Raw genomic sequence first — 15,158 nt, forward strand, 5'->3', positions numbered from 1 at the left:
AAAAAGAAAATATTAATTTATTCCGATAGAAAGTATGTAACTAATCAAACATTGCTTTTAAGAGTAATAACCATGATCATGCCCATTCTCATTCCACAATACAATTATTCCCATTCCGATTCTCATTCTCATGCTCATACCAAACGTCCCCTAAGAATATGATAGGTTCAATACTGAGAGGTACAAGACATCGGTCTTAAGAGTGAAAAATGTAAAATTAATGTAAAGTGATCCTGAGAATAGATAAAATCAAAATGTAAGACTGAGAAAATGATAGGTTCAATATTGAGAGAGGATTTTAGCAATTGAGATCAAGATAAAGATTATGTAAGTATTGAAGCCGAGATTGAAAGATGGTGTCGACAACTGGGATTGAGAGATAGATGATGACGATTGATCGAGAGATGATGCTGATATATGAGAATAAGTGAAAAATAATATCGGCTACTGAGAAAGAAGTCGTGTTTTATACTTATAGGAGTGTATTAGGTAAGTTCTTCTGAGATCAATTTGGCCCTCCCTATATAGCATTTACCGGCTCTTGACTGATAAAACAATATAATTTTCTATCCTACACGACACGTAGGATCGTAAAATTCCGCCGCAACACACACCATAAAGATTTTGTAAGTCGAATTTGTTCTCCCGTTTATTATTTGCTATAACCGGATCTTCAATTAGTCATACGGTGTTATATACATCCACCTTTAGTATTATTTTTATATGCCCATAATATTGATTTTCATACATCTAACTTTCCAATAGGCCTATTTTTCAATTCCATTTTATAAATGTTTTCGATTTTTACATTAAGATCTGATCATCGAACAAAACCCACCTCATCGTTCCCTTATTATCTTTCCTATTATATAAAACAATTTTTTAAAATTTAAAGTTTTACATTTAATTCAAGCCATTCTATTAAATCAATCGCATTATTACGCCAAGGACAAGAATTTCCAGCCTTAGCGTTATAAAATGAGATGCAATAGCGCTAAGAAGATTGCATATCCTGGTTACAACTTTAAAATGCCCCAGAATTCTACTGTTGACGAACAACTAGAAACTAAGTCAAACAACTTGCTCATTTGAGCAGGCCTAATTCCCAGAAACATCGTGCTGTATCAGACCTAGAATGAAAGATCCATCTGATAAAAGCTTGCTCGTAGACGATGCATCCCTGCATGTACCAAGAAACGCATTCAATACGATTCAATTAATAATATTGATGATGGTGAAACTACAAAAACTTCGTTAAGTCAACAGTTAAGCAGGGCGTGCTAAAACAATACCGTGTCATCATTGATACTACGAAAGTAAATTTAAAATATTTCACAGTTGGGGATAAAACATTAAAGTTCAATGCACTGTGATAAACAAATCAAGGAAGAAGAGAACATTTCTTGGACAAATATTAGAAAGGAGGTCACTGAGAATGAATGATATTAAACTAGAAGCAATAGGTTGGACAATTTAGCACAAACTTGAGACAATACACAATCCACATAATTATGCAATGAAGTCTTGCAATTACATACCCTCATTGGACGCCGCTCCACCTGGCCCAATCAACAAACTGCATTCCACCATATATGTTGTTGGCAAAGCGAACACCAACAGTAAAAGCCATTGCAATGGATGGGCTTTGTTTTGCTACAACCGAAGTCTCAACTAGACGTTCCAGGCCATTTATAATCTGGTAACGAGTATTAGAAGAAACAGCAAGGAAAACACCTGTGAATCCAAAGGAGGTTACTGTTAGTAATTAGCCTTATTGAGGGACATGTCTGAGATTTACCTGCATGTACTGAAGAAAACCAAATACTGCTTTTATGCTATATATTAATTGACAGCATAGAGTGACATGCAGTATTGGCTAAAAATGCATCACTGTCAAATAGTAGGCCGGTTAAATCATGCATTTACTGGTTTGTGAATGTCAGATTGTTTGCGAGTCTTTTGAGGAAGCTAGTCTTGGCTTATAACCAGTTGTTTCACATAGGGAATGACTGCTAAAGAAAATTACGAAAAGCTTGAATGCAGTTCCATGCATAGAACTATATATGCTTTTAAACGTGTTAATAATGAGAAAAATGATTACTAATGTTGGATACATATAGTAACCTTGATAACTTGTAGCATCAGAACATTGAAAATTCAGAGTTAATGGAAGTTTGTTAAAAAGCATACCCCAGAGAGCAGCACTTTTAATCAGGGGTGGAACTGGAATATCGTCTTCTTTTTTGTTTACACTCCTGCACATGGGAGATATAGCATAAATGATGCATCATAAGGCAGAAGCACTAGTGGTGTAGGAGAATTGAATGTTGCATTTGATTCTTTGATTTTAATGGGATAGTTGTATCAAGTGCAAGGACACAAAAAGATATTTACTAGGCAGTCATAATGTCAGTTACCAATTGTACCAAACAATCAGCTTCAAATCATGCATTATTAGATTATAAAATCTTAAAGAGAAGCAAACAATTATTATCTTAGAGGAAAAGCTAACAAACATTTTTTTGAACATAGTAACTCTAGTCATTCAGTGAATCTAAAGAAGATCTTGTAATGCTATGGGTTCCATTTTCACCAGTGTAGTAGGGAGTAAAGTTAAAGACATGCTATAGATATATCTTGAACACCAAGTGCTGCCAGCCATACACAAAACAAGAATCCCATGAGTAAGAGATACAGATCTAGGATCAACTATTTGTAGGTGGTGCAAAATTCAACTATTTGTAGGTGGTGCAAAATTATCATATAGAAGTTGAATTTTTAACTAACTGTGTAAGGAATTCAGGATGAAACACAGTAAAAATATCTACTTATTAGATCAGATTCTATCAATGAATTTTAAAAAAATACAAAAAGAAAAAGACTAATTTGAACAAAAACATGTTATGGAGCTCAAATGGATAAGATCATGTTTGAAAAATATAAAACAAGTTATGTCCAAATTTATGGAATCTCTGATGATAAAAATATAATACATGCACTCCTTATAAACTTAATGACCCATAAATAAGAAAAATAATAGCTCAATTACCATGACATAGTATTTTAATGGATGCAATTGAATAGTTTCTTTAGGGTGCATAGTGTAAAAATGTATTACCTCTATAATATTTTGTTGTCATTTACTCATTGGGGACAATTGCAACCACTTAGATAATCTAAGTTCACAGGAAGACATCATAGACATTTCTCATATGCATATTGTTTCAGAGGAAGGCCAAGGCCACTTCAATTTTTGTTATTCTTGCTTTCTTTGTTTTCTGAGCAAGCTATTCATCTTACCATTTTCTATGAAACAATCTTGTATATATAATTTTGTATTTGTTAAACAAATAGATACACAAGAATCTCTCCAATTCCATTTTTAACATGTTAATCGGGTATTAGAGCTTCTCTCAGTACTTCCTAATGACATCGTTCCTCTGCGTCCACAGACCTGCTACTAATCACTGTTCTGTCCTAATCTCCTATTGAGATCTCCTCATCTGCTATGCTCTCCCATTCTCACACACCTCACTTCCAGCCCACATCCAACTCTGAGTCCTTCAGGTACTTGCAGCCACTAGATCTTCTGGCAGTTATCATCTTCCTTAAAGTCACCATCCTAACCAGACTCTCCTCAACCTCAATCAGCGAGTGGTAGTCCACCACTGATCTGACTTTGCTGTTCTCCTGCCTCGCCCAGACTCAATAGCTGGGCATCTTCTCACTCACCATCCGCTGTTACAGATCAGACTCTCTCCACTGCAGCCTAGGCAACTAAGTGTTGAGAATCTCACACTGATCAATTGCGCGCTTGGAGGGACACCAGATGCATCCTCCAATTTTGTCTGATCTGGGTCTTTTTGGTGGTTCCTAGTTTCTCATTCTACTTTGGGCTCTTGACAATGGTTTCTGGATCCTCTCTACGCTGCCCAATGAAACACCCATGACTTTATGTGTCACTTGATCACGCATTCTCCATATCCACTGTGCTCTTTGGTGTCTGCAGGTCTGACGTCGGTTGCATCAGATCCTGATTTCCAAGTTCCAACAATCAACCAAATCCAGTTGCAATCTGATATTGGTTTCTCTTTGGCAGTAAAATATGGAAGATTGCAGCTATTGCAAGAAGAATGGGCATATTGTTCATGATTCTCCTAGCCAATATCATGGCACATGCATTCAAAAAGAAATCACAAAAATGACTCTCTAACACTACTTCCCTGCTTTCAATTAATGTCAAGTGTGCTTGGAGATGATTAGCCAGGTCTGCCAGTACTCAATTTCAAGATAATCTTTCAAACACTTGGCTCTTTGATTCCAGATTATCAAAATACAAGATTTTCAATTCTCTTGTTCAAAGTATCTGACACCTCTCGACTCCTCTGAAAACGAAAATAACTTGGTGGAAATCTAAATTCTGCAATATCCTATGATAATATTTTTCATTTTTTCTCTAGTTGAAAATATCACACACCTATCAGCCCCTCTAAAAAAACAAATAAGTTGATGGAAATCTTGATTCTGCAACATCCTTTGATAGCATTCCTTCTAAGCAATTGATGATTAAAAAAATGTTTTTCCATTTTCGACATCTATCAATGAACCTAGTCTCTACTGGTCAATTGGTTGACTAGGGTTTACTGTCATCTCTTGTGGTTGTGTGGTGTTGTGCAGGATTGCCTGATGAGAAAACTAGTTAGAATAGGACATAAGCTTGGTTGGTTATTCCTTTTTAAAAAATTGAATATTCTCCAAAGCTCTAGTATATTGTTTGCAACTTCTCTTTCCTCAGAAAGTTTATATAGTTTATACAATTTGAGGCAGTGCACTAATAATTAGGACTTACCAGCCATTTTCTTTGTCAATTTGTTTTCTCACCTAGTCGTTCATCTTACTATTTCTGTGGATCAATTACATATATACAATGTTGCATTTGACCACTCTAATTTGGTCACTCATGAGAGCGTTCTTTATAGTGTACCAGATACCTCAACTTACTTAAGTTGTTCGGCATAGTAGGCTATGGACATACTTCATCGCTTTTCACCCACTTCTACACATTGTGAATAAAAATGTCATTCAAATTTTTTGCATCAATGTCTTTTCATAAGTGGACCGGGCACATTTAAATTGATTGTCATTTTCCTCAGTATTACTATCACAACTGCAGGGCTAATTGTTGATTTATTTACTGACTCTCACATAACGAAATAATTTGTGTCTAAATTGCATAAGCATATGCATCAAGCATCTCCAATTTAAGAGGGTGTCAGGAGACAGTACACTTTTATCCACTCCTTCCATTATACTTGCCAAATACCAGCATTAATGGGCTTAGCAGACATTTTCTTCATTTATTTATTTTCTCAACAAGTTGTTCATCTACCTATTTCTGTGGTTCAATTACTTATATATATAACGTTGCATTCAACCACTCCTCTAAGCTAGGCTACTAATGAGTTTTCTTTATAGTGTGTCTTCTGTAACAGGTTATAGAAGAGAGACAGATAATAAAATATCTCCATTTTGCTTGGAATGAAAGGGAATTACTAACAAGGAAAATTGTACATATAATGTTGGAATTTACCAAGTACCAGTTAGGTGCACATGCAACTTAAGGTCCAATTTAATACAGAAACAAGCAAATTAGGGAAGAACACTTGAAATGAATAAGAAAACTTTCCCTAGTTTGAGATTCCTTGGAAGGAAAGAAAGAGGATAAGTTTAAATCTTCTAAAGTTGATTGTTTAAACATAAAAAAGACTATTGACATAGGTTTATAAAAATAATCATTTAGTTATTTTGGTTGGATTCCTTAACCAAAATCTTGAACAGTAGGGCAAAAGTGGCATGTCAATAAGCACAGGAAATCATTCCAGTCTTTTCCTTTCCTTTGTCCATTTCTGCTAGGAAATGGACAGAAAATATGCTTGTGCCAACTTTTCCCCTTGCACATTTCCTTCCTTTGTTTACTCCATAGTCAACATAGTCAGAGTAATGCAAAATGATAAGAGTTTCATTATTGATGCTGATATTTGATATATGCCTAAGATAAGCTGACCTTTTGGCAGTCATAATCAAATTTGCAATGCCCTGCCCTATCAGTCCACATGCAAATCCAACTGTTCCATATAAGAAACCCTGGTTGCAAAGCAGGTTAACTATAATTTTATAACACATCCCTTTATCAATTAATTTATGAGAAGAAACTGAAAATAATACTGTCGCATTGCTTGAAACTCACAATTAACACCCTAAAAGCAAAAAAGGAGTAATAAACTAATAATACTTCTTTTGATCACAATAATACCTTATAGAAATAAGTCGCCATTCTCTGTTTAACTGAAAATTTGCATCCTGGTCTTTCAGCTTCAAATACACTGTATTATAAGCATTCATGTTATTTAACATACTGGATTCTGCTAATTGATTCAGAAGCAAGAAATTAAATTACAAACTAACAAGACAGATCAAATTTAATAATCACACTAATTGCTAAGAGTGTGATTTCAACTAGAACAACAATGCAAGCCTTGATGCAAAAAAATAGACATGAAATACAAGTAGATTGAAAAAGTTACACATGACAGAATCATTAAACAGTATTTTCAGCTTCTTGTTAGATTCATTATGGTAGCAGCAAAGGCAGTTCATTTTCTTCACTGAGTCAGTGAAACAAATCACCAACATAAAATAATAGCTTTTCCACAGAAGATTAGCAAGTAGATTAATCTTGGGAATGATAAAAAATCCTTCTACCCGGGTAAAGATCACAGAACCATTCCCACAACTGAGTTTGGTTGGAGTGAAGTGTCAACAGCACTGATAATTACATGGACCAATGGTATCCTTTCTCTTTTACTTGCTCTCAATCAAACCATCGCCAGTTTCCAATTCTCCTTTTTAATTTAAATTAATTGGTTCACTTTGTAACTTTCATTCTAAAATCTAAAACTTACAACATATCACGCCACTGATCATCTTCCTTCCCTTCCCTTCAAATAAAAACCACATTCTTTAATTTTATGAAAATGAATAAAGAATCACACATGACATTTGTCATTCTGTGAGCACAAAATTCCAAAACTATAGCCAGTTTGCAATATATTGTCTCTCTTTCAATGCAAAAAATAACTGACTACATCCACCTTCCTCATGTCTTACGCATGCCACTTTAAAGTCACGTGGAATATAACTTCATTGTCTGAGAGACAATATTTACTTTAGCCTTAAATTTAATCACTTTCCACTGTACATATGGGAAAAGTTGCATATATCACATTATCTATCTGACAAGTCTCGACAAGAAAAAAAATAGTTCAAAGATCTAATAGTAGTATAAATAGCTTAATTATAGCCTTTTGTTATTCTACACTCAAACTCCAAATAACTTAATTTGCAAATTAGATGAAGATATCTCTATCCTTTTTTGCATTTTACCTATTACAATTGTATAATTAGGAATCCACATCAAACATTGTTCACCAGAGTAATTGGAGTCATATTTTTCTATTTTTGTCATAATTGAAATTCTATGTTCTCAATCATGAGCATCTTAAAAACCGATAAGTGGAAACAGATGATTTGAAGGATCATCACAAGATATTTCTTCCAATAATTACCAATTTATGACTACAAGAGTCAATTTGTGTTTCAGATAGCATCACAATCTTTGGCCGGAATGAGAAATCAGAACTGGCAAGCTCATACCTGCTAGGGAGAGCTCCATAAGCACGTGTTATGCGTCCCAATATGCTGTTTGAAGTAGACACTTGGCCAAAGCGTGCATATGGTGCTAGCATACCAACTAATGCTACATTAACAACTACACCTACCAAGAGGTCTGCAGCATACAACTCAAATTCTGCCCAGAAATCTTTGCCCCTCTTTTGGATTTCCGCAAATGTTGCACAGCATGAATCAATGATTATCTGCAGCATTCCAAAGAGCATTCCAAATAAATCATGTCATGATTATATGCGATTCACATACTAAGAGAAATAAATTTAAGTAAACCTCAGTGCCAATTTTGAAAAGGAAAGATGGGTCAGCAAGCATCCGGTTACGAAACATAGCACAATATTTCATTGCCGCACCAATTGGCCAAGCTGATGCCTTCCACACATCACAAAAGGTTAAAATAATTCTGGTATGAGATTATGTGGCTGGACATGAACTCAGAATTGAGAAATACCTGCAGATCCAAGTACCTATGCAGGAGGAGCTCTTGGATCCCACTGGTTTTAGCAGCCTCAAGCATGTCAAGAGGAAGACTCGCACTGTGAGCCTCTACTTTTTTGACCACTTCCTCGTACTTCAAGAGTGGCCCAAATTCTTCTTCTTCATAACCACCACTATTATCACCACCACTGTCTCCCCCTCCTCTCCCTCCTCCCCCTCCTCCTCCAGGTGGAATTTTCCTGTTACCCCCTGTTCCATCAAGAATGTCTCTGCTTTCGTTTCCATTATAGTTGTCTACGTGGTAGTCCTCCGTAATGCTAATAGCATTCTTTAGAGGAGCATCACTGGAGCCCTTTAAACTACTGACTGTTTCTCCCGAGCTGACCTCTGCTGAAGGCCGCAGATCGCATCTGATGGCGGTGTTAAGTTTCCTCCTATTCAAGCAAATCTCAGTGTTTTCAGCACTAAAACAGGGCAAGAAAGTATCTTTCGAGCGTAAGCTGATCCCCGTTGCAAGTCTTGCCTGTTGTGCGTAACAAATAACATCTACAGTATGATCTCTACTCCGGCACCTGATGAGACTGATTCTATGGTAGCCATCAGCCGTCACAGACGTTGAGAGTGATCCAAACTTCGAAAAAGACAGCGCCATTTCCATTTTTTTACTAGTCCACTCTCCCGTAGAAACACCCTAACCTGCACGAACAAATTATGAAAAAATAGTAATATTGTTGGTAAGAAGCATAAGAATCAGTGGGTAGGAAATCAAACAAACAAAAAAAAAAAGCACCTGATCGGGTTATAGCATACAGCGACAGATGCTAAGCTATTAGTTCTTACCATTAAAAAAAAAACGAGGAACAGGACAAGAACCTACTGAAACTATGAAAAGTAACAACGAAAAGGTTGAGAAAAATCGCGCTATTGAATACCGAAAAGAGAGTTCGCCGAAAGACGAGGTGATCGACGCGGTAGCTAGACCCTGAGGCGGCACCGCGATGAAAGAAGAGGCGGCGCGTCGCTGCGCACCCGATTTCTCTTCCGGGACGCAACCAATTGCGGGAAGTGTGTGGAAGCATGGACGGCAAAGATGTGAATTAACGAAAAGCGGACGGTTGAAGATGGAGGATCTAGTGACCACATGTTTCAGTCCCACGAGACGAACCGATGCAGTGAAAAAGTTGTCCGAAGACCCTGTTTTTAAAACCGGACCAGTTTCTGAACCGATCAAGGACCAAATAGATTCAACGAATTTAATTCAAAAACGAATAAAAAATAAACTTAATCTGTTTTGGTCGGTAGTGTCTACCACTCCTACATGGTGTTAACATAAAATTGATAATTAATATTAACTTTGATTTATTTTAACTAAAATCGAAGGAACGGGGCACACTGGTGACTGTGTTGAAATTGAAAGATTAGAAGTGGGCAAAATTATTAAATAAGTATTTTGTTCGCCAAATGCTCAATTATAATTGTTTATTTTTACAAATCATTTTCACTTCGTTATTAGCCATTTATTTTATTGAGCTATATTGACGACTTTATTGTTTACGCGGCCCAAAATGGGTAAATTTCACCCTGCCTGTACAGACAGTGTCCCAACCTCTCACAATGAGGTGGTGGGACCCACTACTTAAGTGTGGGTCCCACCATCCCAATGTGAGAGGTTGGGGCACTGCCTGTACAGGCAGGATCGAATTAACCCCTAAAGTGATTCTTTCAGGTTCTCAATGAGACTAGACTATAAAAATATCATGAAACTTAATGCGTTTTATAATTTTAAGGTTTATGACAAGTGATGCTCGGGTTTCCTTCTGCCCTTACGGTGATGTTAACCTATCAATCAAAGTCACACCGAGTCATATTTAACTTACAGAAGGATCAACTCCGTTCCGGTGGGATGCAGATATAATCAAATCTGATAAGTATCCTCATCCACTCTATTTCAATCTCAGACTTCGTCTCAACAGTAGACTTTATCTCGGTCTTGGACTCTCTCAATCTCGAACTCTATCTCAATAGTAGACTCCATCATAGTCTCGGACTCGCTCATAGTCTTGGATTCTGTCTCAGTCTCGGACTCCGTTTCAACATTAGACTTCTTCTCATTCTTAGACTCCTTCTAATGCTCTGTTTACTCTGAAGCGCAGATGAAGAAGGGAAAATAATCTATAATGGAAAATTATCCTCGGAGAAAGAGAAGAGAAAGGGTGAAGAAATTCCTTCCTTTGCATGTTTGTTTATCTTGATGGAGGAAGGTGGATTCATGCATTGTAATTTTGTAAATAAAAAGGGTACATGCGTCATTTTTTTAGGTACATGATGTAATCTTATGAGTTTAAAATGGTGCATGCGTCATATTGTTTTGGTATATGGTATAATTTTGTGAATGAAAAGGGGTACATACGTTATTTTTTTCCCATCCGCTGTTTTCCAACCGATTTTAAGATGATGGATTTTGGCTCCAAAATCATCCGTTGATGGATTGTGTTTCTCTTCCATCTAAAAATTTTAATGAAATAAATGACGAAAACTTTTCCACCGGAAACTTTTCCTTAGTTTTAGTTTCCGCTCTCCCAAGTAAACTGACCCTAAGTCTTAGACTCCGTATTAGCAATAGACTCCTTCTCAGTCTTACCCGTCATCCCTGACGATATCTGTCTCTACTTCAGTTGTCAGTGCTCTCCTTTAAAGGTGAATCCTGGCATCATCTCCTCAACGGTCGCTCTGTACTGATGTCCTTTTCCATATCCTTAAAATAGGTTTATGCCCTACACGGGCTCACTGGCGGTAACGATGAATATTTCAAAATGTATGACATCTTGAGAATGGTGGAGCGGTTATGAGATTGTCAGATCCGATCCCCTGGATATCCCTTATATTGACACGCGGTGTTAGGTGAGTGGGAAGGTAACCAATGACCATCAAATAGGTCCCCTCTTCAACCCCTATTATGAAATATTCTAACTGATATGAATATGTTTTTCAGAGGACCATATAAGTACTCAAGAAGGAAAAAACAATAAATTCCAATTTCTAGGCGAATTCTCCACTAGGTTCTATCTTTCTCTTGCACCTTCGATTTCCATACATCATCTCAAGTAAATCCTAACTTAGAGTCGGATTAGCCCCAAGATCCGTCCCATCTCAAGTAATTTCTAACTCCTAATCTTATCCTTGGAATCTCATTTTTTTTTATAAAAATAAATAAATAAATTTAAATTGGTAATTTATCGAACAATATAGTAGATTTTGCATGTTATCTAAAAAACGTACCCATTTTATAATCGACAAACATGCATCTCATCTCATTTTCTTTCCCATAATATCCCTCTTCTTTTTAAATTTATTTTTTCTTAAAAAACTTAATTTCCTAGCCCTCCTCTTTAATCTTTGTTTCCTCCTTCGTTGAAGCACCTACAGTGGTTGTACATTGTCGTTCCTGTTAGGACCGAAAAGTAGCTAGAGGGGGGGTTGAATAGCTCGTCGCGTGCTCGTTGCTCGGCGTTGCTTGTTTCTTCAAAGATGCGCAGCGGAAAATACAGAAACAAACCACACAACGCTAACAAGGTTGGTTTACTTGGTATCCACCTCACAAGAGGTGACTAGTCCAAGGATCCACACCTACACACACACCCTTCACTAATAAAACTCTCCTTTATGGTAACTACCAAGGGCGGAGAAGCCCTACAAGACTCAATACAAGAAGAAAGGGAAAGGTAATGAAATACAAGCTTACAATGAGAGCAAAAACTCTAACCCTAGTTTCTTCTTCTTGCTTTGATCCGCCTCTTAACTTGGAAGAACCTCCAAGAGCCTTCAAGAACTGACGATCTCGAGCTTGAGAAGTGCTGTGGAGAAGCTGGTGAAGATGTGAGATGAGTCGGTGAAGAGATGCCGAAGACAACGCTCGCCTGCAGCTCAAATACGACGCAACGGTCGGATCCCGATCGATTCAATTATTCCCAATCGATCGGGGAGGCTTTGGATTGATCCACGGATTGATCCAGAGCGCCCCTGTGCTCTGGAAAAACGCCTGGATCGATCCATGAATCGATCCAGCGCTTATCGTACGAAGCAGCAGCGTCCCAATCGATCCACTGATCGATTGGGACCTCTGGATCGATCCACTGATCGATCCAGAGGCTTTCTGTTCGCTGGGAAAAGCCTGGATCGATCCACTGATCGATCCAGAGGCTTTCTGTTCGCTGGGAAAGGCCTGGATCGATCCAGCTCCTGGATCGATCCACTGATCGATCCAACTCTTAGTTTTTGCCCAAAACCAAGGCCCAAGCCTCTCAAACCAACATCCGGTCAACCTTGACCTGTTGGTACATCATGCCTAGCATCTGGTCACTCCTTTGACCTGCTAGGACTTCCCACCAAGTGTCCGGTCAATCCCTTTGACCCACTTGGACTTTTCTCTTCGTGCCAAGTATCCGGTCACTCCCTTGACCTACTTGGACTTCCCAACACCAGATGTCCGATTATCCTTGATCCATCTGGATTTTCCCTTGCCTGGCTTCACTCACCAGGACTTCCATTCTGCCTAGCTTCACTCACTAGGACTTTCATTCTGCCTAGCTTCACTCACTAGGACTTTCACCTGGCTTCACTCACCAGGACTTTCATTCTGCCTAGCTTCACTCACTACGACTTTCACCTGGCTTCACTCACCAGGACTTTCATTCTGCCTAGCTTCACTCACTAGGACTTTCATTCTGTCTAGCTTCACTCACTAGGACTTTCACCTGGCTTCACTCACCAGGATTTCCTTCTGCCTAGCTTCACTCACTAGGACTTTCCTTCTGCCTGGCTTCACTCACCAGGACTTCCTTCTGCCTAACTTCACTCACTAGGACTTTCACCTGCATTGTCCATTGTGTCTACATGTATTGTCAAACATCGAAACTATGACCAAGACTCAAGCTTGGTCAACTCAATCAACCTTGACCTAAGGGATATTGCACCAACAGTTCCTTCCCCTCCCCCCCAACAACACAAAGAGACACAGCAAATCGGTGACGATAGCGAACTCCATCGCCAAGGGTGATCTTTCCTTATCATTCCATCCTAACTTTTTTCACTCTCTTTTCATAATCTCCAACCCATTGCATTGTCTTTTTTTTCCCCAGTATTTGGTCTTTTTTTAAAGTTTCTTGTTATTGTTAGAGATAAAGTCCGACGAGTCGGAGAAGTCGATCACGAGAGGAGGAAAATGAGCGCTTTCGGAGGATGAAACTGACTTCCTCGATTCTTCGTTGGAAGGCGACTTCAGTCGTAAGAGTGTTGGTGTGTTCCCAGTGGCAAAGTTAAGTTTTTTATTTTGAATTAAAGATATGAATTTTGTGTGTTTTAGGATGGTACTATATTTTGGTCGGTAGTTGTTTGATAAAATATCATTGCAGACAACAATGGAGGAAACTCATCGAGACAGAGATGAAGAAGGATGGATAAGAGATTAGAATTTTTTTAGTGGAAATAATAAGGCTATGTATATATTTGATTAAACTTTCTCGTATTGTTTAATCTTATCATTAATTTTGGTCTATGTTTAAGATCAGTAATGGATGTTTTGTGCTTGTTAATATGTTTATCAAAAGAAGATTAGTTGTATTATCTTAGCTTTCAAGTAATTTTTTTGTTTATCTTAAGGAACTCACCAAGAATGTTGAAAATTATTGAATGAAAAGTTAAATCACAAATTATATTATCTTCCGATATTATATACAATTTCAACAAGCAATATTATGTTGCTAATTTTGAAAAATCCATCATTATGTAGTTGATTTTGAAAAATCAGCAACAATATTGTGTAACTGATTTTGAAAAAATAGCAACATAATGTTGTTGTTGATATAAAAAATTCAGCAACACGGTAAAAAAATTGTTTGAAATTTTTTTTAGAAGAACAGTAACAAGGAAGAGAGAGACTATATTATTTGAATATTTTCAAAACCATATACGTGGAAAAACTCATAAATCACTTATGTTGTTTGATAAATTGTCATATATTATGCGTCTTGTGATTTAATCTCAGTTAAAAGTTATAATCTTTTAAAATTTAAGTCAGTAACACTATGTTGTTGATTTTTAAAAATTAGCAATACTTGGTGATTTTCAAAAATCAGCAACATAGTTTTATTGATTTAAAAAAAAAATTCAATAACAACATGTTGCCAACTTAAAATTTGAGAATCCATAACTTTCAATTTTCGGAAATCAGCAATACAGGGTTGATTTTCGAAGACTAGAAACACAGGTGTTGATGATTTCTGAAAATCAACAACAATGTTTTTGCTGATTTTTGAAAATCAATAACACAGTATTTTTGAAAACCAACAACACATATGACCCTGTTTATTTTTATTATTTTTGATATGTTATAATAAAATGATATATAATATTTAAAATAATCTAGTCTGTGAAAAAAAATTAAATCAATAATCTTCAGTATTCTCTATGAACTCCTTAAGATAAATAAATAAATTGCTCAAAAGATAACATAATCAATCTTCTTTCGATAAGCAAATAAAAAATACACAAAACATCCATTAGTAATCTCAAACACAGACCAACATCAATGATAAGATTGAATAATACAAAGAAGTTTGATCAAATGTATATTAATATAGTTTTTTTTTTCCTCTAAAAAAAATCTAATCTCTCATTCATCCTTCTTGATCTCCATTTCGACGGGTTTCCTCTATCGTCATCCACCTTGGCATTTTATCAAATAACTACTGGTCAAAAAAGTAGAACCACCTAAAACACACAAAATTCAGATCTTTAATCCGAAATCAAAAACTTACTTTGCCACCGGGGACACACCGACACTCTTGCGATTTGAGTCGCCTTCCGGCGAAGAATCGACGAAGCAAGTTTTAGTCTCCAAAAGCACTCATTTTACTCCTCTCGTGACCAACTTCTTAGACTCGTCAGGAATTACTTCTGACAATAACAAGAAACCC

At 36.9% G+C, this 15,158-nt stretch overlaps 1 protein-coding gene across 1 annotated transcript; it reads right to left on the minus strand.

Moving 5' to 3' along the window:
- Nucleotides 1–895: 895 nt before the first annotated feature.
- Nucleotides 896–9,273, minus strand: LOC122000799 (protein RETICULATA, chloroplastic-like). The gene is made up of 9 exons (XM_042555259.1): nt 9,117–9,273; nt 8,198–8,880; nt 8,020–8,118; nt 7,714–7,934; nt 6,314–6,383; nt 6,065–6,144; nt 2,191–2,255; nt 1,539–1,734; nt 896–1,180 (listed from the first exon to the last, which is right to left on the minus strand). The coding sequence occupies exons 2-8, from the start codon at nt 8,840–8,842 to the stop codon at nt 1,541–1,543; spliced, it is 1,374 nt and encodes a 457-aa protein (XP_042411193.1). The 5' UTR covers nt 8,843–8,880; nt 9,117–9,273; the 3' UTR covers nt 896–1,180; nt 1,539–1,540.
- Between the last annotated feature and the right edge of the window lie 5,885 nt (nt 9,274–15,158).

The sequence above is a fragment of the Zingiber officinale genome, chromosome 7A (genome assembly GCF_018446385.1).
Source record: "Zingiber officinale cultivar Zhangliang chromosome 7A, Zo_v1.1, whole genome shotgun sequence".
Classification (NCBI taxonomy): Eukaryota; Viridiplantae; Streptophyta; class Magnoliopsida; order Zingiberales; family Zingiberaceae; genus Zingiber; species Zingiber officinale.